The following is a 24174-nucleotide window of genomic DNA, read 5'->3' as shown; positions in this document are numbered from 1 at the left end:
TACTTTTCATTCATAAATAGACCGATATAAGTATACTATGCATAGATATCGGGTTAATATCCAAAATATAAACTATTTTAAAGTTGTCTAAAATATTTAAAAATATTTAAAATAGTCAAATGTAAACATCTAAAGTAGGTAAACAATAATCAAAACACCAAAAATACTTAAAATATATACTTATTTTCTATCCAAATATTCAAGCTAAACCTGTTTTAATTTAAAATTTAGGTATTTTGGCTTACATTACTTAAATTTATAAATTTCGAAAAATTTAAAGTATATATAAATTTTGAAAATTTTAAAATAATTTAAACGGGTTATCCGAGGCCGAACCGAACCCAAAAATATCTAAATCAAACCGGAACCAATATTTATAAATACTTGAATAGAGATGAAAATTTTAAACTCGAAAATCTCAAATTTGAATAGATTTTAATCGAATCCGAGTGGATATCCAAGTACTCATCCCTAACTTAGTAATGTAAAACGATCAAATATTAAAAATACATAATTTAGTATAAATAAATAAAAAGTAAAATAGAAAATTAATACCCGTGCGGTCGCACGGGTCATGATCTAGTTCATTGTACATACACAGTTTGTAGGTACAGTATTTTAAAATGATAAGTCTTTCCGTTTTTATACTTTAGATATTTTAACAAATATCAAAATAATAAAATGTTTATTTTAATAGTAATAGATTAAAAATATAAAAAAGTAAAAAATGTATTAAAATACAAATGTTCATTTTTATCAAACAAAAAATATTAAAATTTATATTCCCAAGGAGATAATATTTGTTACAGACAACATGTTATAAATTATTACAAAAAATCACAAATTTACGCTCGTTTTATTTAAATTGTCGCTTTAAGCTGTCTTCATAATTTTTTTAACCAATATATAAGAATATTTCAGACGTAAAAAATAAAAACAAATATTTAAAATAAAATTAATAAAAAAAACAGCCACAGAAAAGAAAATTCACGCGGGAGGACCCAAAGCGATAACCAATTAAAGCGCAAACCATTCGGCATCAACCACTGGGTGCACTGCACACTCACGAAACATCATTACATAAAAAAAAAAAGTTAACGTTGCAAAACTATTTTTAAATAAATAAAAAAAAACTCGCAAAATTAATGTTTTTCTTCTTAACTCCAAAAAATTCATCAATCTGTCATCTTCTTCTTCATTATTACCCTAACTAAATCTAGCGGCAAGCAACTACCTCTCTCTCTCTACCTCTGTAATATTTCAACGTGTCTCAACTTCACAGCTCAGAAGTTTTCTCACATTCGAAATCGTCACTCCACGATTGAGAAGGAAGCTAATCGGTTTCTCTCATTTTTTTTTCTGGAACTCGAGAGATCTGAAAGTTTTTTTTCTGGTTTGTTTGTTCTGGATCGAGATCCTATTCACCGTCTGTCCGATCGTCGTTATTAATCGAAGTATTATCTACAGATAACAAGCTCGATCTTCTGGTAAAATAGACTTTTGACATCTCTGATTCGATTCGATTCGATTCCTGTGGTTGTTGTTGTGATTTTGTATAGCTAAGCAAAAGATCGTGACTTTTGGAAGATGAGATGATTTGAGCTTATTTTTATGATACTGATGAATGTTCACAGCTATAGCCTTTTCTCCGAATCTCTGTGTTGTTAGTTGTTACTCATTGCTTTGGATTTGTATATAATGTCAGATGATCAGTTACACAACTCTTCTCTTTTTGTGACACAGACGTGACTGAAAAAAAGTAAAGAAGAGACTTTTTACATCTTACATGGAGTAAAAGAATGCGAGAGTTAAGAAGTGGAGCTAGGAGATCGAGACGCATTGAAGATCATCAGCATAACCCTCAGCTAGTTGTCCAGCAAGCAGATAATATCCTACTTCCTCCTCCTCAGACTGCTACACGGAGAAGAGGTGGTGGTAGAGGAAGGGGGAATAATGCTGCTGCTTTAGCTAAAGGCGCGGTACCTCCTAGACCAACTGCTGCTGCTGGTAGGGGCAGGGGTATTATCAGGTTGACTGACTTTGCGCCTGAACCTTGTGAGGTTCGTCCAGCTGATAAGGATATTGCTGTTGAAGGCGGAAGCCCAGAGAAAATAGCAGGCATGGAAGAAGATTCCACCATGGGTCCAGTCCCTGAAAGGGTAACTTCTGTTAACTTTATAACATCAGTCACCGGATTTATGCAAAGATATTTTTGAGTTCATCATATTATCTTTTTCACCTTCATTCATCATCTTGGAACTCTTTAGATCTTTTATTGGTATGTGGTTTGCTAGCTATGCTAATTATGTTGAGCATTGTGTCAGCTTTTCATTTTCCTTTGAGAGATTTACTATAGCTTCATTTTTTTTGTCTAGGTACAAGTTGGAAATTCTCCTGTTTATAAGACGGAGAGGAAACTCGGTAAGGGTGGCTTTGGTCAAGTTTATGTTGGCAGAAGGGTGAGCGGTGGAAGTGATAGGATTGGAGCAGATGCAATTGAGGTATAGTAGAAAAAAGCCTGCTGAAAATCATGAGGGTTGGACCAAAAAATTTGAGTTTTTTATAAGAGTTTATTCTTTTTTCCTTTTCAGGTAGCTCTGAAACTTGAACACAGAAATAGTAAAGGATGTAATTTTGGCCCACCTTACGAGTGGCAAGTGTACAAGTAAGTCTTTCTTTACTAGTTTCTCGTCTCCTTATTTGTCACTACTTATCTGTTCTTTCTTCTTTTTTCCTGCTGTAAAGTACGCTCAATAGCTGTTATGGAATTCCTGCTGTACATCATAAGGGTCGTCAAGGAGATTTTTACATCCTGGTAAGCGTTGTCTATGAGCCTGGCTACACTCTGAGAGTAATAAGGTATCTTTTCTGAAGAAACATCTATAATTTTTTTCAGGTCATGGACATGCTCGGCCCTAGTCTCTGGGATGTTTGGAACTCTTTGGCTCAATCGTAAGCACTCTGATCTTAATATATTTTCATATCAGCCATGCTCATACAGATGTTCTAAATGTATCATCACATGTGATAGGATGTCACCAAACATGGTAGCGTGCATTGCAGTGGAGGCCATATCTATTCTTGAGAAACTGCATATGAAGGGGTTAGTGCTATTTTTTTTTTTGTTGTTTCCAACTTCTTAGCAAATAATTCCATTTATTTCGAACAAAATACATATCATTGAGCTGACTGTGATGCCATGTTCAATCCCTACATCAAACCAGGTTTGTGCATGAAGATGTGAAACCAGAAAACTTTTTACTTGGTCAGCCAGGAACAGCAGACGAGAAGAAACTATACCTTATCGATCTCGGTCTAGGTGAGTGTCTGTAATATGTTTACAAACATCTAAATATGTTGTGTTTCTCAACTTATTTTTATCTCTGCAAAGTTTTGTGAAATATTTGTAATTGTTATTAACATAGATGATCATTTATTTCAGCATCAAGATGGAAAGATTCGCACTCTGGCCAGCATGTTGAGTATGATCAAAAACCAGATGTATTCAGGTATTGTTGGTTGCTGCTTGTTACCTCCTACTTTTTTTTTAAGACACACACACATATATATATATATATATATATATATATATATATATATATATATATTTGCTTACATCTATATTTTGCTTCATATGCAGGGGAACGATACGGTATGCAAGCTGTCATGCACATCTTGGTCGTACTGGAAGTCGGAGAGATGATCTAGAGTCACTGGCTTATACGTTAATATTTCTGATGCGGGGGAAGTTGCCATGGCAAGGTTATCAGGTGAGTTTTTCTATCGCTGTATTCACAACCAAAATATCTTTTTAAAGTTTCGGTTCTGCTCAGTGATATATATGGTCTTTGTACGGCAGGGTGACAACAAGAGCTTTCTTGTTTGCAAGAAAAAGATGTCAACCTCTCCTGAATTGATGTGCTGTTTCTGTCCTCCCCCGTTCAAGCTTTTCCTGGAGGCAGTTACTAACATGAAGTTTGACGAGGAGCCCAACTACGCCAAGCTTATCTCGATTTTTGATACTCTCATCGAGCCATGTGCTATATCTAGACCGATTAGAATTGACGGTGCTCTGAAGGTGGGCTGTCTTTTTGTTATCACTATTGTTAAGTATTTTTTATGAAATGCTGATATTTTGCTTTTGCATGAATAGGTTGGCCAAAAACGAGGAAGATTGCTTATCAATTTGGAAGAGGATGAACAGCCGAGGAAGAAAATCAGAATCGGAAGTCCTGCTACCCAGTGGATTTCAGTCTATAATGCACGTCGTCCTATGAAACAGAGGTAATTACTACACATTTGAATGATTGCTCATCACTCATTTCTGGATGGCTTCCCTTTTTGCATAACGGGTCAATCTTTGTTGCTCTTTGTAGATATCATTACAATGTTGCGGAGACAAGGCTGGCACAGCATGTAGAGAAAGGTAACGAGGATGGCCTTTACATAAGCTGTGTAGCATCAGCAGCTAATCTCTGGGCCCTCATCATGGATGCTGGGACTGGGTTCAGCTCTCAAGTCTATGAATTGTCCACAGTCTTCTTGCACAAGGTAAATTCAGCCGAATCATTCTATATCTATCAGACGTATGCTCGACTCCCAGCACCTGACTGTTTTGTTTCTTGATTCTTTGCAGGACTGGATCATGGAACAATGGGAAAAGAACTACTATATCAGTTCCATAGCTGGTGCTGATAACGGAAGCTCGTTGGTCGTTATGTCGAAAGGTTGGTGGTATTCATAACTCTCCTCATGTCTTACTTAGTGAATCTTAGGTGTGGCATGGAGCCGTTTTACTTATTCTAACTTCATGTGATATGTATGATAGGAACTCCTTATACCCAGCAATCTTACAAAGTCAGCGACTCATTCCCATTCAAATGGATAAATAAAAAGTGGAAAGAAGGGTTTCATGTAACCTCCATGACCACTGCTGGGAGTCGTTGGGGTATAGTAATGTCCAGAAACTCAGGCTATTCCGAACAGGTTCCAATTATCTCAACATATTTTTTTTTTTCTAAAGCAGGATAATGTATTAAAGGTGTTTATGTTGTGTGTATATATTGATAAGGTGGTGGAGCTGGACTTTTTGTACCCAAGTGAAGGAATCCATAGAAGGTGGGAGAGTGGATTCAGGATAACATCAATGGCTGCAACGGCAGATCAAGCAGCTCTCATATTGAGTATACCTAAACGAAAAATAACCGATGAAACCCAAGAGACTCTTCGCACTTCTGCTTTCCCAAGCACCCATGTCAAGGTTTGTTCTCAGCCATATAACTCTTTATAATAAACAAAAACACATAAAAACTGACGTTGATTTCTTCCCCCATTGGTTTGCTCTATGTACTGACTGCTTGAATCTTTTATTTTTGGGTTCAGGACAAATGGGCGAAAAATTTGTACATTGCATCAATATGCTATGGTCGGACTGTTTCCTGAATAAACGCTAGAGTATAATGTCTTAACTTCTCTCACTCTCGCCGCTATAGCCTCTAGGGATTATTTTACCTATAAACCTCACAACGTGAAGCTTTGGTTACAGTACAATCCAAAGGTAAACCAAGAGCCAATGTATACGCTGCTTATTAGAGGGTTGCACTTACTATGTGTTATAAATACCAACATTATTATGCATAGTTCCCTCGTGCGAGTTTAATGTTTCGGGTTCAAGCCCATTTAGCTTGGCACATAAGTAGCTTATGAAGGTGATATTATAATGCTCAAAGTATGCTTTTGAATGTGATATAATTCTTATTTGGTTGTATATTTCGAATGAATCATGCATCGTATTGTACTCTGTAGTTAAAACGTAAATGAATGTTATAAACACAGAGACAATACATCTATGCTGTATTTTATCTCTCTCAAACTTTGTGCTTCTGTTATTCTTCTTCTTGGCTTTGAATTAAGTATAAACAAAATCCTGTATATCTATCTTGATAGGGGTTTAAGTCATTTGAGTATTGTCTCTGTGTTTTCTTTTGTAACTTATCTAAACAGCTCTCATTTATTTGAATATCATTTTTCTTCTTCTTTGAGTACTTATTAATAAGACAATCCTGGACAACAGACTGTGACACGACTACAAAGTGTTAACGTTGTAGTAAAAGGCATGTATAAGTCTAGACGGTGATGATGGAGCTCATGCATGCTCCATTCCTCATGATTATGATATCAATAGAAGACAAAACATTTATTAATAAGTTCATTAGAACTTGGCTTACTTAGTTTTATAAGATTGCTGTAAAGTGAGGTGTGATTATTAGTTACTAGTTACTACAATGCTGAGAAGTGATCTTTTCATGCTTCAGAAAGAAGACAGGACCAGATGTTATGCATCAGATGTTCACTAGATGGTAATATATCCCTCCTCCTTAAGTTTTTCCACTGATAGTAGTAAACCATCACTATCTTTAATTTTTCTATTTTCACATCTCATGAAAGCAATGTCTTGACTTGACGTCCAGAGTTTCAAACTTGGCACCTTTTGATTGTTTCTTAACCTGAACTGGTTATTTGATGAAAGCAAGGGTTTAACAACTACCACCAACCCGACGTTGGTGGTCGAGTGGCGTGAGGCGGCTCACAATGGTTCTAAGGGCCGCAAGTTCGACCCTCCCCTCAGATATATCCCATTGTTGGGCCACTGGGGTCCACCCTGCTATTTCCTGGGGCGAAAATGACGTGGCTGCTGCGGACCTTGAAGGATGTTTGGGCAAGACCGGCTCAACAGTTTTATGAATCCTAGTGCAAAAAAAAAAAAGTTCGACCCTTCAATTAATATTAGTTCAAAGTTTTTGATAAATTTTATTTTTAAAAACAAATATTGTGAGTATATTTTTAGAAAATTGTGATGAAACCAAATATTTATATATATAAAAAACTTTTTAACCCTTTTATAGATATTTTTAACATAAAATTACATATATTTTTTAAATTCCGGACCCCTTGACTATTAAGAAATGGAGGGACATCGGACTGGACCCGAGGAGGTCGCACCGTTTGTCCCCCCACCTAAGCCGGCATTGTGTCTGGGTTCGACCTGGGACCCTCGGTTAACAAAAAAGAAAAAAAATAACTACCACCACGAAACAAAAAATAGGTAGAGCACAAACTGATGGTATATATGCATGCGTTCGGACCTGATAGATGTCTGATGATTAAAATCTGTGTGAATGCCTACGTGTTTGCAAGAAATAGAGAACATCAATACGTGATGAAAGCTTTCAAAGAACAGTACCGGCGCCAATCCAAGCCAAGACGTCGCTTCCTGTTCCTGAAATTGAAGAATCAGGTGAACCACCCGAAAATGATTGCTTAATTTGTTTAGTTGTTTCTTCTTATTTGTGTAACATATTTATTAATAAAAATTATATAAACAAAATTAATATTTTTATATATATCATTATTATTAAATAAATATAAATTATGTTTTCATATACGCTTTAATAAAAATATAAGTAAAAATTAATAAAATATAAGTAAAAATTATATAAAGTTAAAGTATTTTTTTCTAATTGTGAGATTTTGTGTTAACAATTTATTTTAGTAAATTATGATTGATTACACTGAAAATATCGGTGATAATATTAAAAAAAATATGGCTATACAACTAATTTTATAAAATCCTAATCTCAATAAACATAAGTATTTAGATAATTCCTAAACACTTTAGAACTTTTCTTTTTCCTAATCTATAACTCGGTAGGAAATAGATAACTTATTGCTTAAGTTATTTCAAGCTTAATCCAATAACTCGATCATATGCTGATACTCTCCTGTAGACCATCATATGGTTCATGGTTGTGTTTTCAATTTCGGTTTATATATTTATCTTATGGTCTTCATTGTCGCATTTCTGGTTTTTATTTCGGTTCATGTATTTGATCTTATGGTTCATTGTCGTCGGTACCTGCGCCAATCCAAGGCAAGACGTCGCTTGCTCTTCCTGTACAGAGAAGAATCAGGTGAACCACCCTAAAATGATTGCTTAATTTGTTTAGTTGTTTCTTCTTATTTGTGTAACATATTTATTAATAAAAATTATATATAAACACAATTAATATTTTTATAAATATCATTATTATTATTAAATAAATATAAATTTGTTTGCATATAAGTTTTAATAAAATATAAGTAAAAATTTATAAAATATAAGTAAAAATTATACAAAGTTAAAGTAATTTTTTTTTAATTGTGAAGAATCTTTTTGAAAAAAAGATTCCTCAATAATTTATGATTCCACTAATTAATTGAATGTTACGTAGATTTCCACCAAAATTTATTTCCCTTTCATTTTTCAAAAGAAGACATTACATATGGTAAGAATGGACATTTTAACCGTTAAATTTGATTTGATTCGTTATTCGTTTCGATTCGATTCAAAAGTTCTGGATATCCGTAAGTTTTCGAAACAAATTAAATACTAAAAATCAATAGCCGTCAAAATCGAAGTAAATCACAAATATTAAAATTTTGGAAATCGGATATCCGATCCGATTCAGCAATATATAAATGCATGAAGAATCACAACTCTTTGATTAGATTGTTTGTCATTACAAACTTCTTTGAGCAACGCAATCAGTTCAGAGTGACGGATCGCATTATCTGCTCTACTACAACGCAGACACTCAACACCCGAGGAAGCTTAAGATAGAGGGTGGTTCACATGGAGATGTTGAGACCTACCTTGATCATGCTGATTGATACTCTCCTGCTCACTTGATCATATGGTTGTGTTTTCAATTTCGGTTTATATATGTATCTTATGGTCTTCATTGTCGCATTTCTGGTTTTTATTTCGGTTCATGTATTTATCGTAGGGTGGTTCATTGTCGTCGGTTCATACTAGCTAGGGCTTGTATGTTTTGGCCCTTAAAATAATAAATAATAAAATAATCCATTTGAACTGGCTATCACCGGTGTTTAATTATACTACCAACCTTATATACCGGCTGTTGCCAGTTAGTTAGTTAGTGAACACCTGCTCTAAAGAAACCCTAGTTTTCAAATTTCGAACTTGCGCTCTTCTCCACCTACCTACATTTGAATCTCCTTCATGGATCGTCGTTGTCTAAAATCTCCTTCATCAGTACTAGACGAAGTTGAAACAAAGCTCAGAGCTTTGAAGCTGAAATACACATCAACGGAGGAGCAAGAAGCACCTCCTAACTCGGTTGAGCTTTTGCGCTACATCAATGGAAACACTCCCAAAGCCAAATGGGTCGCAGCTGAGAAACTCACCTCTTACTGCTTCCTCAAGACGACATCATCCCACGAAGACTCGGAGAAGGAATGGTGGGTTCTGAAGGTCGGGAGTAAGATCCGAGAGAAGGTCTCCGATGAAATGCGGTTGAAGAAGGCGTATAAAGATCAAAGAGCTGAGTTCGTTGCTCAAGGTGGATATTGGGCGTTGAGCTTCAGCAGCGGAGGAGAAGACCTCCTAACCGCCTTTGTAAGCAGCTTTAACAATTGCTTGTTTGAGAACAATCATGGTGATGACTTGAATGAAGCTAACATCTTTGACAAAGATTTCAATCCTGATGATTCCATGTGGGAAGAAGCTGATGATATTTTGCTTAAGACCCCCCCACGGGACCTCCTTACTGAGGCTTTTGAGGAAGCTACGAGTGAGGAGAGCATACATAGCTTAGCTCTAGGTGCTTTGGATAATAGCTTTCTTGTAGGTGATTCTGGTATTCAAGTTTTCAAGAACATGAGGCAAGGGGTTCAGGGGACTGGTGTTTTTGTTGACTTTGACGCCGCTGCTTATGCCTCACCACCAAACAAGAAGAAGAAGGCTCTTCTCATGAGAGCTGAGACCAACATGTTGCTCATGAGTCAAAACCCAGGAATCCATCAGCTTGATATTGAAACTGGCAAGGTTATTTCGGAATGGAAGTTTGAGAAAGACGGAGTCGATATCTCTATGACTGACATTACTAATGATGCTAAAGCTGCTCAACTCGACCCATCTGGATCTACCTTTCTCGGTTTGGACACCAATAGGCTTTGCAGATGGGATATGCGTGACCCTGTTGGGATGGTTCAGGATCTTGCTACCCCCACTGTCTTGACTTGGGCTCAGGGGCATCAGTTTTCTAGAGGGACTGGGTTCAGTTGCTTTGCAACTACTGGTGATGGCTCAATTGTTACTGGTTCTTTTGATGGCCAGATTAGACTCTACTCAAGGGACAATTTGAATAAGGCTAAGACGGCTTTCCCTGGACTTGGTGCCCCTGTAACTCATGTGGACGCTACTTACGATGGGAAATGGATTGTTGGTACAACTGATACATATCTCATTGTTATCTCTACCCTTTTCACTGATAAGGCTGGTAAGACAACGACTGGCTTTGAGGGTCCCATGGGAAATAACATGTCTGCACCAAGGTTGCTCAAGCTAACACCTCTCCACGCCCATTTAGCTGGATCCAACAACAAGTTCCGCAATGCTCAGTTTTCATGGGTAAGCAAAACTCTAGTTCCTGCTGACTTTCTTGCTTTGCATGTCTTGTTCATAGTTAAGTGCAAGTCTTTACTAAAACCACAGCTCTGTCTATGTGATTTTTGCCTCTTTTCACTTGAAACAGTAGGTGTCTTATGTTCTGGAATGCTTCTCTGTTGTGACTATGCAAGTGTTTCTGTCTAAATTAACTGTTGAGCAAGTTTATTACTTAGTTGAAGTATAGTTTCCCAACATTTGTCTTGTCTTTTTCAGTTTGTCTCACAGTTTTCAAATTTAGTGTTTCTCTGTTGCCTGGTGTTTCTGTTTTTTTTTGGTCCATCTTAAGTTTATCCTCTGGTGGTAAAATTCGATATTTACATAGGTCACGGAGGATGGGAAACAAGAGCGTCATGTTGTGGCAACTGTTGGCAAATTCAGTGTGATATGGAACTTTCAGCAAGTGAAGGATGGATCTCACGAATGCTACCATGAGCAGGAAGGGATGAAGAAATGCTATTGCTACAAGATAGTCCTTCGAAATGAATCTATTGTGGACAGCCGTTTCATGAACGACAACTTTGCAGTCTCTGGTTCTCCTGAAGCGCCTCTGGTCATTGCAACTCCCATGAAAGTCAGCTCTTTCAGCTTATCCAGCAAGAGAGGAAGGAAGCAAGCAAGTGATTGACCATTAATTTATAAATATTATTATCATAATTTTAGCTTTGTATAAAAAAGAGTTTGTTGCTAAATATTAATCGTGTGATACAAAAATATAATATATCAAAACAATGGGTAATATAAATGAGATACCTACCTAAAAACAGTTTTTTTTTAAGTCGAATACATATAATTTGTATGACACCATATGCCAAATAGCTAAAATATATAAATAGAGTAATACATATAATTTTTATGACACCACAAAAAATCATCTGACTTGTGACTTAGTACATAGGAGATTAGTCCCCTACATTCTACGCATATAAATAACGTATACACTTCTGTAAGCAATTGCAAAATAAACGTATACACTTAGTGAGCTAGTAGCAAACAAGAAAGAAAAAAACGTATACCTATATAATATTCAGTTTTGATTGTAAATATTCTTCCTATATATAAATTATTTCTGAATAATCGAATCAGAATCTTTAGAAAGTTAGATGAATACACGAAAGGATGCAAAAAATCAAGAAACGTCAAGAATTACAAGATTCCACCATCAAAGAATCTTTTCGAAAAGAGATTCCACCATTATTTATGATTCCACTAATTAAATGAATTTTACGTAGATTTCCACCAAGATTTTCTTTCCAAAAGAAGATATTAAATATGGTAAGAACATTGACCAATGACCATAACAAATTTAGGAAACTTGACTGCGTCCTTGAATGGGCTTTAGCCTATTATTTTCCAAATAATGGGCCGAATAAGCTGATAAACAAGTCTTGAGGGACCGAGTCTTTGTTATTGCCATGTGTCCCATTGTTCTCTCCAACTGTCTGCCACTCCCGTTAATGTCGGTTCTCGTTTTCCCACTCACAATGACCCTCCGAAAAATAGAGGACAAGGAACAAAGCAAAAGGTAAACAAAGGAACAAACTTATTTTTTGGGAAATTTCAAGAAGACTGGTCATGTTAATTGTTTTTGAACGTGTCTTTGCAGATTAATAGCAGTTTCTAGTGGTAGATCAGATCATCAAGAAAGGGTTTTGAGAATGTCGACAAACATATTCTGGCAAGAATCACCCATTGGGAAAACTGAGAGGCAGAAGCTGATAAACCAGAAGGGTTGTGTGGTGTGGATCACAGGGCTCAGTGGCTCAGGTCAATCTCCTTAAACAACAATCTTATCTCTGAATAACCTAAGACGCTTTGTGAATGTCTAAAGTTCTTCTTATGTTACATAAGTCTCTTGTCTGAATATGAAATTCTAAGCCGGAGACTTGTGCAGGAAAAAGCACGTTGGCTTGCTCGCTAAGCAGAGAGTTGTACACCCGGGGAAAGCTATCATACATTCTCGATGGGGATAATCTTCGTCATGGTTTGAACAAAGATCTTGGTTTCAAGGCAGAGGATAGAGTGGAAAACATACGCAGAGTCGGTAAGTACAAATAGTTGCATATTATCATTTGAGTTAGGTTTTATGAAAAGTCTGAATCCTAAGAAGGTTATGACTTATGAGCACAAATGCAAGTATTAGTAAACCAAACCATTTTGTGTATAAAATGCAGGAGAAGTAGCCAAACTCTTTGCTGATGCTGGTTTGATCTGCATTGCCAGCCTCATATCTCCATACAGGAAAGACCGTGATGCATGTAGGGAAATGATGCAGGGTTCATCTTTTATCGAGGCAAGCCGTTCACATTCATATATATTTTTCAGCTTACAAACATCTTGTTTGATGTTGTGTGGCGTAAACTCTTTAGGTTTACATGAACATGTCTCTACAACTATGTGAAGCAAGAGACCCTAAAGGCTTATACAAGCTTGCACGTGCAGGAAAGATCAAAGGTAAGATAACATAGACTTCCATAGAGTAACAGAAGATAGCACATTGTTTCCATATCATTTGAATCCTTAACAAAAGGCTTTTTGTGCAGGCTTTACAGGGATTGATGATCCATATGAATCTCCCTTGAATTGCGAGGTATGATCCATGTGAACATATATATGATTATTCTTCAAGTAACTTGTGTATGAAAATGTTTTCTCTGTTTCTTTGTTTCTATTGTGATGTTTTGATAATAGATAGAGCTGAAAGAGAAGGAAGGAGAGTGTCCTTCACCTGTAGCAATGGCAGAGGAAGTCATCGCTTATTTAGAAGACAAAGGCTTCCTTCAAAACCAGTAGTAGTAACCCCTCCACCACCATGAATCCAACAAAGTCACATTTGATTTGATTTTATTTATGTTTCTTTCACTCTCCTGAAATAATGCATATCATAAAGAAGTTTGAACTATGAAAGACATGTTGTAGCTTTCTTCCTTTGCAACTTACTTTTTCTTGTTTTCTTATAAAAAAAAGAATAATAAAAGCAAACAAGTCATTCAACATTCTCTTGAGTTACTCCACGAAATCTTCTTAATGCAGCATCAAATCCTTTTTATTAAGAGTACGTGTGGAGAAGACAATCTCTGAAAATAGATGCTAAAATTTTAGTTTTAGTGAACAAATGGGTTTCAGAACGATATTTTATTTTTATAAGGATTTATTTGAATACTTCACAAAAATAGAGGGTCTATTTGTTATTTTCCCCCTGTTTTTCAGACCGCGAGTTCGGTAATTAAACCCAAAAAAAAAATAACGAAACAGAACACCGAACTCGATCAACTTTTAAGATAGAGTCAGAGAGATAGAGAGATGGTGTTGAACAGTAGGTTGGTGGAGACGACAGTGAACATATCGACGGATCTATGGCAATACGTAGCTTGTAACCCCGAGAGACTTCCACGCGCCACCGTCCTCCGTTTCATCTTCTGCATCCCTCTCCTCCAGCTCCGCCGCCTCGCTTCCTCTCTCGGCTCCTACCTCTGCTTCGATTCCGATCGATATACTCACTCCGATTAACAACTTCCATGGCCGCGGATCGTTCAAATTTGGTCCTTTGATTTCTTATATATACACGTCTCTTCGTTTGATTAATTGTTTTTTTTGTCTGTTTGTAAACCGAAAGTAAACATTGTTAAAAATTTGAATACCAGAATAAACCGGAACTTTCGAAAACAGATTAAAACCAAACCGGACTGTAGGAGGCTGTTTGTGGTTGTCTCATCTTTCACAGTAGAGAAGACTGTGAGATTGTTTTTCAGTTGTGTAATTTTGTTTGTTGTGTAAACCGAAAGGAAAAATTGTTAAAAAAATTTGAATACCAGAATAAACCGGAAATTTCGTGAACAGATTTAAACCAAACCTGACTGTAAGCGGTTTTTGTTGTTGTTGTCTCATCGGCACAGTAGAGAAGACGTGTAAACCAAACGAACCATCGAAGGTTTCGTGAGGAAGCAGGAAGATGAAGTCGGTAGTTGCTCATTTCTCAACGCCTTTAATCACAGCTAGATTCTTCCCTCCTACTACATGTCTTATTCATCCACAATCGATCTCCACCGTCGCTCTCTCCGCCCTCCGCAGTCGAAAGTCGTCTTCTCTTACCGTGATGGCCTCAGCAGCTCAGTCTTCTTCTCAGGTACATGAGAACTATAAGTTTAGTGGTTTTCAAATGATGGATCTTTACTCTGATTTTTGTTTTGTTTACTTTTGATCGGTGATTACTGCCTCAAGATGAATCTTGCTTATTTTCTGTCAGTAGGGGAGGAAAAGTTCGAATTTTTAGATTTCAGTTTTGTCGGATGATGTCGTGTATTTGGTATAGCTTGAGCTCAATAGATTGAAAAGTTGTAAACTTTGTCTCATATGTACTTGTAAAACAAATCAGGCTGTATCACCAGGGAATGTCAGCAGTGATCAAGATGTTTTCAAATTGATTCAAGCTCATGAGGTAACAACACTAATGCGCACATTTTGTGATCATGCTTGGCTCAACATATCTATCTGACTATCCCTATGATTTGATGATAACCATTCATGTTCTCAAGGCCTGATGTGTGAATGTGTTGTTATAACAAGTTGATAAGCGGTTTGTCTCGTTCTCGTTTAGCAGGCGAAGGCTGCTCGTCTTTCTCCTGTTGAGGAAATACGAACTGTGCTTAACGGTAGTGTTTGTGGTATGCTTTCCACTTTCTCTCAGGTGAGCATATTAAGAGGGATATAATTAGATTCCAGGATTCTAATTATTGATGCAAAAATTATGTAGTTAATGTGTAATCCTCCTTGTGTTTTGGATCTGGTGCAGAAGTATGAGGGTTATCCTTCAGGATCAATGGTTGATTTTGCATGTGATGCTGATGGCTCTCCAATTCTGGCAGTCAGTAGCTTAGCTGTTCATACAAAGGTTTGTTGCTTATTTTAACCATATAACATCATTAATCTCTGTTTTTTTTTCTTCTGCATTTTAGAGCTGTTTGAGCCATAGTTTTACAAAAACTGAGAATGTGTGGATTAGCGAGCTAACGACTGAAGAAAAGAGAAGCAGACCAATCGTGACTCAATTTTTATAATATTCATCTTTGATTGCAGGATCTCTTAGCTAATCCAAAATGCTCACTACTGGTTGCTAGAGAGCCAGAAGATAGGACCGGTTTGAGGATCACCCTACATGGTGATGCAGTGTTGGTATGTGTTTCTCATCGTTGCTTTATAGTTTATACACATTTACATTTAAGCTTCAATGTTTGTTGTATGCAATATATAGGTTTCTGACAAAGATCAAGCGGCTGTTCGATCTGCCTATTTAGCCAAGCATCCCAATGCTTTCTGGGTAAACATCATTTATTTGTAATGTCTAGAAAGTGAAAGACGATGGTAAATAATGACATCTCAATAAGTATAAGTGAACCATTTCTTCTTAAAATTGTGAAGGTTGATTTTGGAGACTTCAGCTTTATGCGAATTGAACCAAAAGTTGTGAGATTTGTTTCAGGGGTTGCAACTGCTTTTCTAGGATCTGGAGGTGCTTCATCTTCTTTATATACTGTCTTATGCAATCCCAGTTCATATGATCCCGCTCATTTTGTATTTGCTTTTGCTCTGGAACATTGTAGAATTCAGCAAAGAGGAGTACCAAGGAGCCAAAGTCGATCCTATCGCTCAGTTTGCAAAGCCTGTAACGGTATATGTCAAATCATATTCCTGCACAGTTTCTCATCAAAAGATACAGTGGGTGCATACTAACAACTCCTTTTTTTAATTTTGGCAGTCACACATGAACAAAGACCATGAAGAGGATACCAAAGCTATTGTACACCATACAACATCCATACCTGTAAGTAACTCACTACTATCTTAACCTTAGTCAACATAACCATATGTAACGGTAGTGTTTCATTTAGTTCTATGTCATCTTGTTGAGAGCCTGGCGCTGTTTATACACATCTCAATAGAACCTCCTTATTTTGTCAGGTGGAGAGCGCCTTGATGCTTGATTTGGACAGCCTTGGTTTCAACGTTAAGGTGCGTGTGTTTTCTAAACACCAAACCACCACCACCCCCTTTTCTCATCCTTTTTTTATCTTTCAGTTTATAAAACATACGTTTTCTTCGTCGTCACAGGCTACTCTTCAAGGGAACACCTTCAAGATCCGAGTTCCGTTCCCAAGACGCGCACAAGACAGAAAGTAAGACATTCTGTGTTACACTTTTGTAACCGGTTTCTGTACCGAGTTAAAACTACTGATCCCTTTTACTATCAGAGAGATCCAAAACTGGTGGACTGACTAACTCTTTGGAATGGTGGTGGTGTTTACAGGGATGTGAAGACACTGATAGTGGAAATGCTTCAAGCTGCTAAGTCTGTTTCCAATTAGTTTTGCTAAAATAAAGATGTAAAAAACTTCATGTCTTGTTCTGAACCCGCTCCCAAGATCTGTGAATATATTAAGACTAGAACAAAACTAGATACATGAAAAAGGGAACTCATGTATGCTTATTACACATCCGCCATGGTTATGATATCAAATAGTAATAAAACAGTGAAAACAACATTTAATAAGTTGAGTACTTTAAATCCATTTTCATTTTCAGGTCAAAGCTAGTGATTGTTCATCATGTGAGAGACATATGGATAAAGTTCAAACAATTTGTCAATGTTCCACTTAAATAATCATGTCAGAAGATGGGACCAAAATCCATTATTTGAAACATCATTTAAACAACAACAAGAAGCGCATACATTGCCTACAACTAAATAATGTTTCCTTGTGATCGAGATGATCAACTAGTTTAATAATTACAGGGAAAACACTACAATGGTTACAGAGAAAACACTTATATGATTAAAAACACATAAATATAAAAATTAAAATTTTAAAATAAAATGTAAAAAAATATATATATATATATATCCGTCCTTTGTTCCACTCGTTTTTTTTTATCATGTTAAAAATAATAGCAATGTTAAATTTTATTTTTAACATTGCTCTTATTTTATTAAATAGATTATGATTAAGATTTATATACAAATATGATTACATAGAAAAATATTATATATAAAAAATAATTTCTAAGAAAAAATAAAATAAAAATATACATGTTCTTTGAAATGACGGATCAAAATCTAGTTATATATCAAAATGAATTAAATTAATTACATAATTATCCACGTTCAATCTAATAACTCAATAAACAATAAGTAATCAGATTCAACATATAGACTGTGTGTAAAACATTAATAAAACTAGAGTTCATTACCATTCATTTGTGTAGTAATGAAAATAATATTTATTAAAGTATAGTATCAATCTTATTGTTTCGAAATGATGTAATTGGACTTCGTAAAAGGTAGTTAACATATTGTAATATCGAAAGTAGTGGATCACTAATATTTTGGAATTAAAGAGTGATTTTACAAAATTGGATCCGAAAATTTTGGAAGAAGTTACAAAATTATTTTATTAAGATAGTTACATGATATGCCTAGATAATCATTTAGATGCAGTTATATTTAAAATTGAACACAACTAATATCAGTTGGACATGTTACTAATTTAATAGTATTGATAAATGATAAACATTTAACCAATTGCTGACTAATTCTTTTGATATGGTAGGCACAGAAAAGGATGGTAAACATTTGAAGAATCAGAGGATTTATGTTGCCACTCGAACTACTTTCCAGAATACCTCTACGGCGCTGGAAAGTAATATTTAAATTGATTTTTTTCTTGCAATAATTTTGATGCCAAGACTAACGCTACTATTATCATTTTCTTCTTTTTTGATAATTAGGTATTGAATAGTTAGATCACAAGATTTGGTAAAGAATTTAAGTATCATTTTCCCTTTTGAGTGTATTTACATGAAGAGATAACAATGTATATAACAATGTGGAGGAGACTCTCATGGTATCGAGGAACAATGCCGAGGACTATGCAAGATGAGAAGATACTCTTTGTTTCCAACATCTCTCCACATACTAAAATATCACATGTGTGAGTGCCACTTTTTTTCATGTCTGATATTTTATGTTCCACTTTTATAGAGTCGATTTCTTCAGAAGTGTGGGAAAAGTTATTAGTGCTCAACTTATTGTGAACTCCAAAGGTTAAAATGTGGGCTATACCTTTGTCGAGTTATCAAGTAAAGGAGGTGATAATATTTTGCAGTTATGATGATTTAATTTGGAAATTAATACACTCTCTCTAGTTATGTTATAGACATTAAAAATGAAATATGGTAAATATCTTCTGGATCATAAGGTTTGGCCTAGTGTGGCTAAGCCACCTCAATACAGTCACCGTCTGAAAGAAGAAGGAGAAGAAGCAATGAAAAATAGTTTGATGAAACTTCCAATTTGGCCGAGGAAGTAGTCTCAAGAAAAAAGACAATATTCTTTTAGAAATTTCTCCCAAAGATGAAGTTTCATCACATGTGAGTCTTTTCTTATATCGTTCTTGAATAAAATTCTTTTTTTCTTTCTTTTCTTCTCATGATTTCTCATGACTGGTATCTCGTCCTTCACTGTTTTACAACACTAATTTCTTCAACCTTGAAAGAGTGATCAATTTAGTATTCGACTTATTGTAAACGAAGATGGTCAACATGTAGGATGTGGCTTTATTATATTTGAGACTACTGAAAAAGCAAATAAAGTGAGAGTATCTATTAGTGCACTATTAGTGCATGTAGTTGTTATTTGATACTCTTAATGCTTATTAAAATCTTTTATGCGGTAGGCACTTCTTCGCAAGAAAAAAATCGATGTATACTTTCTTTAATTTGTTTGCTATAAGCTTTAATGTCGTTACATAAGAGACTAATGCTATTAGTCTTGTTGTTGATTAGGTACATGGATGCAGAGAGGCTTTGGTAAGAGATTTTACTATTTTGCCTTTTCAGTTTCTTCATCAATACATCACATTGGGTCAAAGATTTTTCGTTGGTATACATGGAAAGATAACTAAAAGGGTTTTCTTTTTTAATATTCCAAAAAGGACCTTCAACCATAAAATTCCTCCGATCATTATTAGACAGAAATTTACTGGATTATCTATCCTACGGAACAAAGACAATCCTTATAATTCTCTTGCGAAGACTTATTGAGTGAATCTATTTTAAAACAAGCTCAAACTTGTGATGTTGTGTTTGATTCAATCTTTCTTATCTTTCACCAAAGTGAAAAAGACTAGCAAAAAGCATTTTATGTTCTTAAAAACATTGTCCAAAAAGTTTTGGCCATTGATAAAAGAAACATCAATCTTTTCTTCTTAGATTTAGAACAAAATAAACAATCAAAATAAACAATCAATCAAAATTATGTAAAAAACATAAATTCAAAGGTTTTTTGCCCAAAATTACTGTTACTTAAACGTATACATGATTATATAAAAACATTGTTGTATAGGTATAAAAAAATCCATTACATATAAATATTTAATTTGTCAATATTATATGTTTTAAATTTTAGATATATAAATCATGCGCAGAAGGCGGGTCTGGTTAACTAAAAACGAATTTGGAAGAAGACAAATGTACAATGACATCTCTCAAGTGAACCGAACCTTTTCTTCAAAAACTGTGAAGGTTGATTTTATTCACGTTGACGTCAAAATCATCAGTGTTCGGTTCAGGTTAGATAGATAACCGAAATGTCCAAAAGTGAGCCGTAGATAGTGATGGTGGACATATAAACCCAAAAAAGTGAAAGCCCAAGCCCATAAAAATGATTTATGTTATAAAAAGCTCGTTCGTTCGAAGACCACTCACTAGGATTCCCTGTTTTAGCTGCTCTCCATGGCTACTTGTTCGAAGAAATCGGCCGCAGAAGCTAAATCATCGGGTAACAAAACAGTCTCTTACGATTGGTTTCTCAACTACTCAAACCTAGTCTCTCTGAAGAGGAGGTTTTTGATTTTACAGGCAAACGAATGAAGTCGGGATCTGATTCGGAGCCAGCTAATTTATTTGGTAAGCGATATACTTACATCTACATTTTTACCAATAACAAATCTAACTCTGAAGAGGAACTTTGTTTGGTTTGTATAGTGAAGCGTAGTAAGCTGAAAGATGTTTTGGAGACCAAACCTATGATTCTGAAGAAACGTAAGGTAAGCTAAGATGCGTATGAATATTTGATTTTTTTGTTCTACTTTCGAGTCGCTGCTAACAACACACACACTTGAATTCTTCATTCAGGAGGAGGCTGTCGTAAAAAAGAAAACCATCTTGGTTCGCCGTCTCTCTAAGGTCGCTGGGGTACCAGATATCATCGATTTCTTCAAAGATGTTGGACAAGTTGTTCGTATTCAGCTTGTTGTACACCACGGGTTCAGGAGGACTAGGCGATGTGGCTTTGTCGAGTTTGCTTCTTCTAACGAAGCAGACAATGTGAGAGAAGAGTAGACTACTAGTTGTATTAAACAATTATTTAACCAAGATTTCTGATTTAAATTCTTTTTTTTTTTAATATTGTAGGCTCTCCAAAAGATTATATATTTGCACGGTTCTCAGAATTTTGCTCAGATTTCCCCTCATCAGTACATCATACCCAAGTAAGTTCATTTTCAATGTTAATATTTTAACCTGATTGCTATAGTTTTGTTGGATGCTATTACACAACTAACACTATTGTTTTTTTTTTTATAAGGTATTGCAAAGATCACAAAGTCTGGTAAGAAGATTACATTCTAACAACATTGATTATTTACTCTTCGAGGGTTACATGGAGAGATTACAGGGAGTTTTCCATATTTCAGGAACAAAGATTTCATTCTGCGAGTAGAAGATGAGAAACCTCTTCCTAATTTTGTTGAGGTACCTCTTCCTGTTATCTTCAAAATATGCCACAATTGACCCTTTATTTTGGGGGATGAATCTTCTGACGAGGCTGCTATGTTTTGTTAAGTCATTTTCTACTTAAGAGTCGGCCGTAACACACTTGCCTGTTAATTGCAGAATGTTCTCTTTGTTTCCAACCTCTCTCCTCAGACTAAAGTATTTCATATGTAAGAGTACAAAAACCTTTAGTTTTCCGCTTCCATTGCCTGATATTTTGGATTACTTAAGCTCCGCCTTTTACACAGCATCGATTACTTCAGTCCTCTTGGACAAGTTGTTAGTGTTCGACTTGTTGTAAATCCCGAGGGCAAGCATGTAGGCTATGGCTTTGTGGAGCTTGGTTCTGCTTACCAAGCACATAAGGCGCTGGAAAAAATGAATGGTGAATATTTGCTGGATCACAAGATTTTTATTGATGTAGCCAAGCTGCCTCCCTACCGACTCCTTCCCACGTAAATTTCTTTTCCAAGTAAATTTATTTGCTTGAGTTTTAACATCATTACAGCACAAGACTAAATGATTTTTTTTTTGTTAATTAGGTACAACTTTGCAGAGAAGCTCTGGTAAGGGCATTTAACTATTTTTGGTGAAGCTTTTTTTTTTTGTATACATGGAGAGATCACTTCGGTTTCTCGAAATTTCAGTTACGAAGACTATCTTCGACGAGGGATCCTTGTGAGAGACGAAGATAAGACAGAAGAAAATGAGACAGAAGAAAGACTTTATCAAGAGGTAGGACTTTTGATGAAATTCACAAGAAACACAACTTTTTACGTGTTTTCTCCTTAAGGTCATGCTAACACACTTGGCTGTTAAATTTCAGGCAGTTGCTGTAAGAACTAAGACGATCTTTGTCAGCAATCTCCCTCGCCCAACTAAAATTCAAGATCTGTAAGTAGCGCCTCTAACTTCTTCTTCTTCCGTTCTTGGAGCAGGTTTGTTTTTCATGACTAATATTACTCTCCTCCTTTTTGACAGCATCGATTTATTAAAAGATGTTGGAAAAGTTGTTCAAGTTCGACTTCTTATAGACTGTGAGGGCAACCAAATTGGCGATGGCGATGTTGTGTTCGCTTCTGCTGAAGAAGCAGAGAAGGTGAGAGAGTAATGATGTAAATTGTTCAAGCAGTAATTTAAAATACCACCATTGCTGATCAAGTCTTTTTATACTGTAGGCGTTAAAAAAGAAGTTTTTGCACGATCAAGGAATTTCTCTTTTATCGTCTGAGGGATTTCCAGACCCTCGGCATCCCAAGTAAATCAACACTCTTTGTAACTTGTTGCTTAATTTTTTTTTTACGCCATTAAAGAAGACCTAACATTAATATTATATTATTCTTTTGTTAATTAGGTATTGCATCGATCACAAAGTTTGGTAAGAGATTTAACTATTTGTAATTTAAAGTGATGTTCTTGGTATAGATCACACTGATTTTTGATCATCCAGGTACGAAGACTACCTTGGACGAGAAAACCGTCTGATCGAAGATGATGATGTAGTGGAGGAAGGATTTGATGAAACTCATGATTTTGCTGAGGAAGTAGCCATAAGAAAAAAGACACTCTTCGTTTACAATATCCCTCCCGGAATACGAACATATAATCTGTAAGTAGTAGCACTTTTAATTTCATCTTGAACATGACTGATATTTTGCCCTCCACATTTACAGCTTTGATTACTACAAAAATGTTGGACATGTTTGTCGTGTTCGACTTGTTGTGAACCACGAGGGTGATCATGTGGGCTGTGGCTTTGTTGAGTTTGCTTCTGCTGAGGAAGCAATGACAGCGTTGCTCTTCTACCAGAGGAGTAGTAGAGCTCTGCAAATTCTCTCCGACGTGGTTGAGATGGCTCCATACCCTATCCGACCCAAGTAAATTGTTTCTCTAATTTGTGTTTGTTATACAGCTTTCTTTAAGGTCGTTACTAATACTATTAGTCTTGTCTTGTTGTTGATTTAGGTACATGCGTGCAGAGAAGCTCTGGTAAGAGATTTTATTATCATTTGCCTTATGAGTTTCTTCAGCACATTGGGTTAAAGCTTTTTCACTGTTATGCATGGAGAGATAACTATTTGTCAATATTTCCAGGAACGAAGAGTACCTTCGACAAGAAAGCCTTCGGACAGAAGAAGATTATCTGGAGAGACAGGAGGTAACCGAATTATTCTGCGGTAAGAAGAAAACCTTCTCTGATGATGACTGATGGAAGAAGATGAAGAAGCTATCTGGTGTTTTAAACTTATGATACAATGCAAGAAGCTATTTGGTGTTTTTAACTTATGATACATTCTTAGGTTCTAGTTAATTTATTGTGTCGATGAATCTATGTTAAAATATGATTAACTTGTGATGTTTTGGTGGGTGGTCAAAGCGAAAAAGACTAGTGGTAGAACATTTAGATTAGTTTATTAGTGGCGCCTAGTCTTATATTATTTAAGCACATGCTACAATTAAAAAAAAAAGTCTACTGTACTAACTTATAGTTACAAACATATACGTTAAATAGATTATGTAACCATAAAATCTGGTTGCACAATCTAAGTGCTCATGTGAAATATCACGAGACTCAAATACGAGCAAGTTAAACTCGTCTTGAAATGCTGTATGAGTGCTTCCATCGCTGCCGTTTCACCGTATGTTAAGTAAGGCCAAGATTCTAGCAACCCACTCCGTGTTTCTTCGCTGTTTGTTTTGACTTCTTAATCCCCGATGGATGGTAAGAACATAAGCACCCTTTTCTTGGCCTGTTCCAGTTTAAACTTACTAGAGTGGATTGATTGTTTACACACTGTTGGATGGCAAGAAGGCATTGTTCTTGTGGATGATCGAAGAAG

The 24174-nt window shown here is 35.8% G+C and overlaps 5 protein-coding genes across 8 annotated transcripts; all 5 read left to right on the top strand.

The window, feature by feature from the left end:
- The first annotated feature begins 1184 nt into the window (after nt 1-1184).
- On the top strand, nt 1185-5792 carry LOC108856449 (casein kinase 1-like protein HD16). The gene is made up of 17 exons (XM_018630247.2): nt 1185-1487; nt 1744-2159; nt 2376-2501; nt 2592-2665; nt 2746-2815; nt 2897-2952; nt 3032-3103; nt 3225-3319; nt 3443-3509; nt 3641-3770; nt 3860-4078; nt 4154-4284; nt 4377-4551; nt 4637-4727; nt 4829-4986; nt 5072-5260; nt 5383-5792. The coding sequence occupies exons 2-17, from the start codon at nt 1800-1802 to the stop codon at nt 5440-5442; spliced, it is 2073 nt and encodes a 690-aa protein (XP_018485749.2). The 5' UTR covers nt 1185-1487; nt 1744-1799; the 3' UTR covers nt 5443-5792.
- A 3181-nt stretch (nt 5793-8973) lies between these two features.
- On the top strand, nt 8974-11251 carry LOC108857888 (protein CYPRO4-like). The gene is made up of 2 exons (XM_018631899.2): nt 8974-10471; nt 10833-11251. Exons 1-2 carry the CDS (start codon nt 9062-9064, stop codon nt 11133-11135), a joined length of 1713 nt encoding a protein of 570 aa, XP_018487401.2. The 5' UTR covers nt 8974-9061; the 3' UTR covers nt 11136-11251.
- Nucleotides 11252-11909: 658 nt separating this feature from the next.
- On the top strand, nt 11910-13503 carry LOC108859305 (adenylyl-sulfate kinase 3). The gene is made up of 7 exons (XM_056986171.1): nt 11910-12032; nt 12114-12274; nt 12402-12551; nt 12682-12800; nt 12877-12961; nt 13051-13097; nt 13199-13503. The coding sequence occupies exons 1-7, from the start codon at nt 11923-11925 to the stop codon at nt 13298-13300; spliced, it is 774 nt and encodes a 257-aa protein (XP_056842151.1). The 5' UTR covers nt 11910-11922; the 3' UTR covers nt 13301-13503.
- A 195-nt stretch (nt 13504-13698) lies between these two features.
- On the top strand, nt 13699-17054 carry LOC108859359 (glutamyl-tRNA reductase-binding protein, chloroplastic). 4 transcript variants are annotated; one of them, XM_056986168.1, is made up of 13 exons: nt 13699-14049; nt 14404-14633; nt 14883-14945; nt 15105-15194; nt 15300-15398; nt 15584-15679; nt 15759-15824; nt 15926-16016; nt 16108-16175; nt 16263-16328; nt 16466-16516; nt 16616-16680; nt 16812-17054. In XM_056986168.1, the coding sequence occupies exons 2-13, from the start codon at nt 14460-14462 to the stop codon at nt 16867-16869; spliced, it is 987 nt and encodes a 328-aa protein (XP_056842148.1). In that variant the 5' UTR covers nt 13699-14049; nt 14404-14459; the 3' UTR covers nt 16870-17054. The 4 variants fall into 4 exon arrangements, with proteins under 4 accessions (XP_056842148.1, XP_056842147.1, XP_056842150.1 ...); XM_056986167.1 differs by having other exon boundaries at nt 13699-14633; XM_056986169.1 differs by having other exon boundaries at nt 13704-14633; nt 15108-15194.
- A 3201-nt stretch (nt 17055-20255) lies between these two features.
- Nucleotides 20256-23692, top strand: LOC130512775 (polyadenylate-binding protein 2-like). Its single transcript, XM_057011084.1, has 19 exons — nt 20256-20339; nt 20420-20467; nt 20546-20607; nt 20696-20887; nt 20975-21051; nt 21147-21170; nt 21256-21313; nt 21455-21504; nt 21583-21789; nt 21877-21900; nt 21982-22069; nt 22161-22228; nt 22316-22433; nt 22513-22592; nt 22689-22712; nt 22785-22943; nt 23008-23211; nt 23300-23323; nt 23429-23692. Exons 1-19 carry the CDS (start codon nt 20294-20296, stop codon nt 23541-23543), a joined length of 1668 nt encoding a protein of 555 aa, XP_056867064.1. The 5' UTR covers nt 20256-20293; the 3' UTR covers nt 23544-23692.
- Nucleotides 23693-24174: the final 482 nt, after the last annotated feature.

This window comes from Raphanus sativus, chromosome 5, assembly GCF_000801105.2.
Source record: "Raphanus sativus cultivar WK10039 chromosome 5, ASM80110v3, whole genome shotgun sequence".
NCBI classification, from domain to species: Eukaryota; Viridiplantae; Streptophyta; class Magnoliopsida; order Brassicales; family Brassicaceae; genus Raphanus; species Raphanus sativus.
The sequence above is the reverse complement of the archived record's forward strand: the minus strand, read 5'-3'. Positions and strand labels throughout refer to the sequence as shown.

Bases quoted from the DNA above. Each gene is read 5' to 3' on its own strand.
- LOC108857888 (XM_018631899.2), top strand. From the start codon at position 9,062: ATGGATCGTCGTTGTCTAAAATCTCCTTCATCAGTACTAGACGAAGTT. The intron at 10,472-10,832 runs GTAAGCAAAACT...ATATTTACATAG, and splicing joins GCAATGCTCAGTTTTCATGG to GTCACGGAGGATGGGAAACA.
- LOC108856449 (XM_018630247.2), top strand. From the start codon at position 1,800: ATGCGAGAGTTAAGAAGTGGAGCTAGGAGATCGAGACGCATTGAAGAT. The intron at 2,502-2,591 runs GTATAGTAGAAA...TTTCCTTTTCAG, and splicing joins TTGGAGCAGATGCAATTGAG to GTAGCTCTGAAACTTGAACA. The intron at 3,104-3,224 runs GTTAGTGCTATT...ACATCAAACCAG, and splicing joins GAGAAACTGCATATGAAGGG to GTTTGTGCATGAAGATGTGA.
- LOC108859305 (XM_056986171.1), top strand. From the start codon at position 11,923: ATGTGTCCCATTGTTCTCTCCAACTGTCTGCCACTCCCGTTAATGTCG. The intron at 12,033-12,113 runs GTAAACAAAGGA...GTGTCTTTGCAG, and splicing joins GACAAGGAACAAAGCAAAAG to ATTAATAGCAGTTTCTAGTG. The intron at 12,962-13,050 runs GTAAGATAACAT...CTTTTTGTGCAG, and splicing joins ACGTGCAGGAAAGATCAAAG to GCTTTACAGGGATTGATGAT.
- LOC108859359 (XM_056986168.1), top strand. From the start codon at position 14,460: ATGAAGTCGGTAGTTGCTCATTTCTCAACGCCTTTAATCACAGCTAGA. The intron at 15,825-15,925 runs GTAAACATCATT...AAAATTGTGAAG, and splicing joins AGCATCCCAATGCTTTCTGG to GTTGATTTTGGAGACTTCAG. The intron at 16,176-16,262 runs GTATATGTCAAA...TAATTTTGGCAG, and splicing joins AGTTTGCAAAGCCTGTAACG to TCACACATGAACAAAGACCA.
- LOC130512775 (XM_057011084.1), top strand. From the start codon at position 20,294: ATGGCTACTTGTTCGAAGAAATCGGCCGCAGAAGCTAAATCATCGG. The intron at 21,052-21,146 runs GTAAGTTCATTT...TTTTTTTATAAG, and splicing joins CATCAGTACATCATACCCAA to GTATTGCAAAGATCACAAAG. The intron at 22,593-22,688 runs GTAAATCAACAC...TTTGTTAATTAG, and splicing joins CCAGACCCTCGGCATCCCAA to GTATTGCATCGATCACAAAG.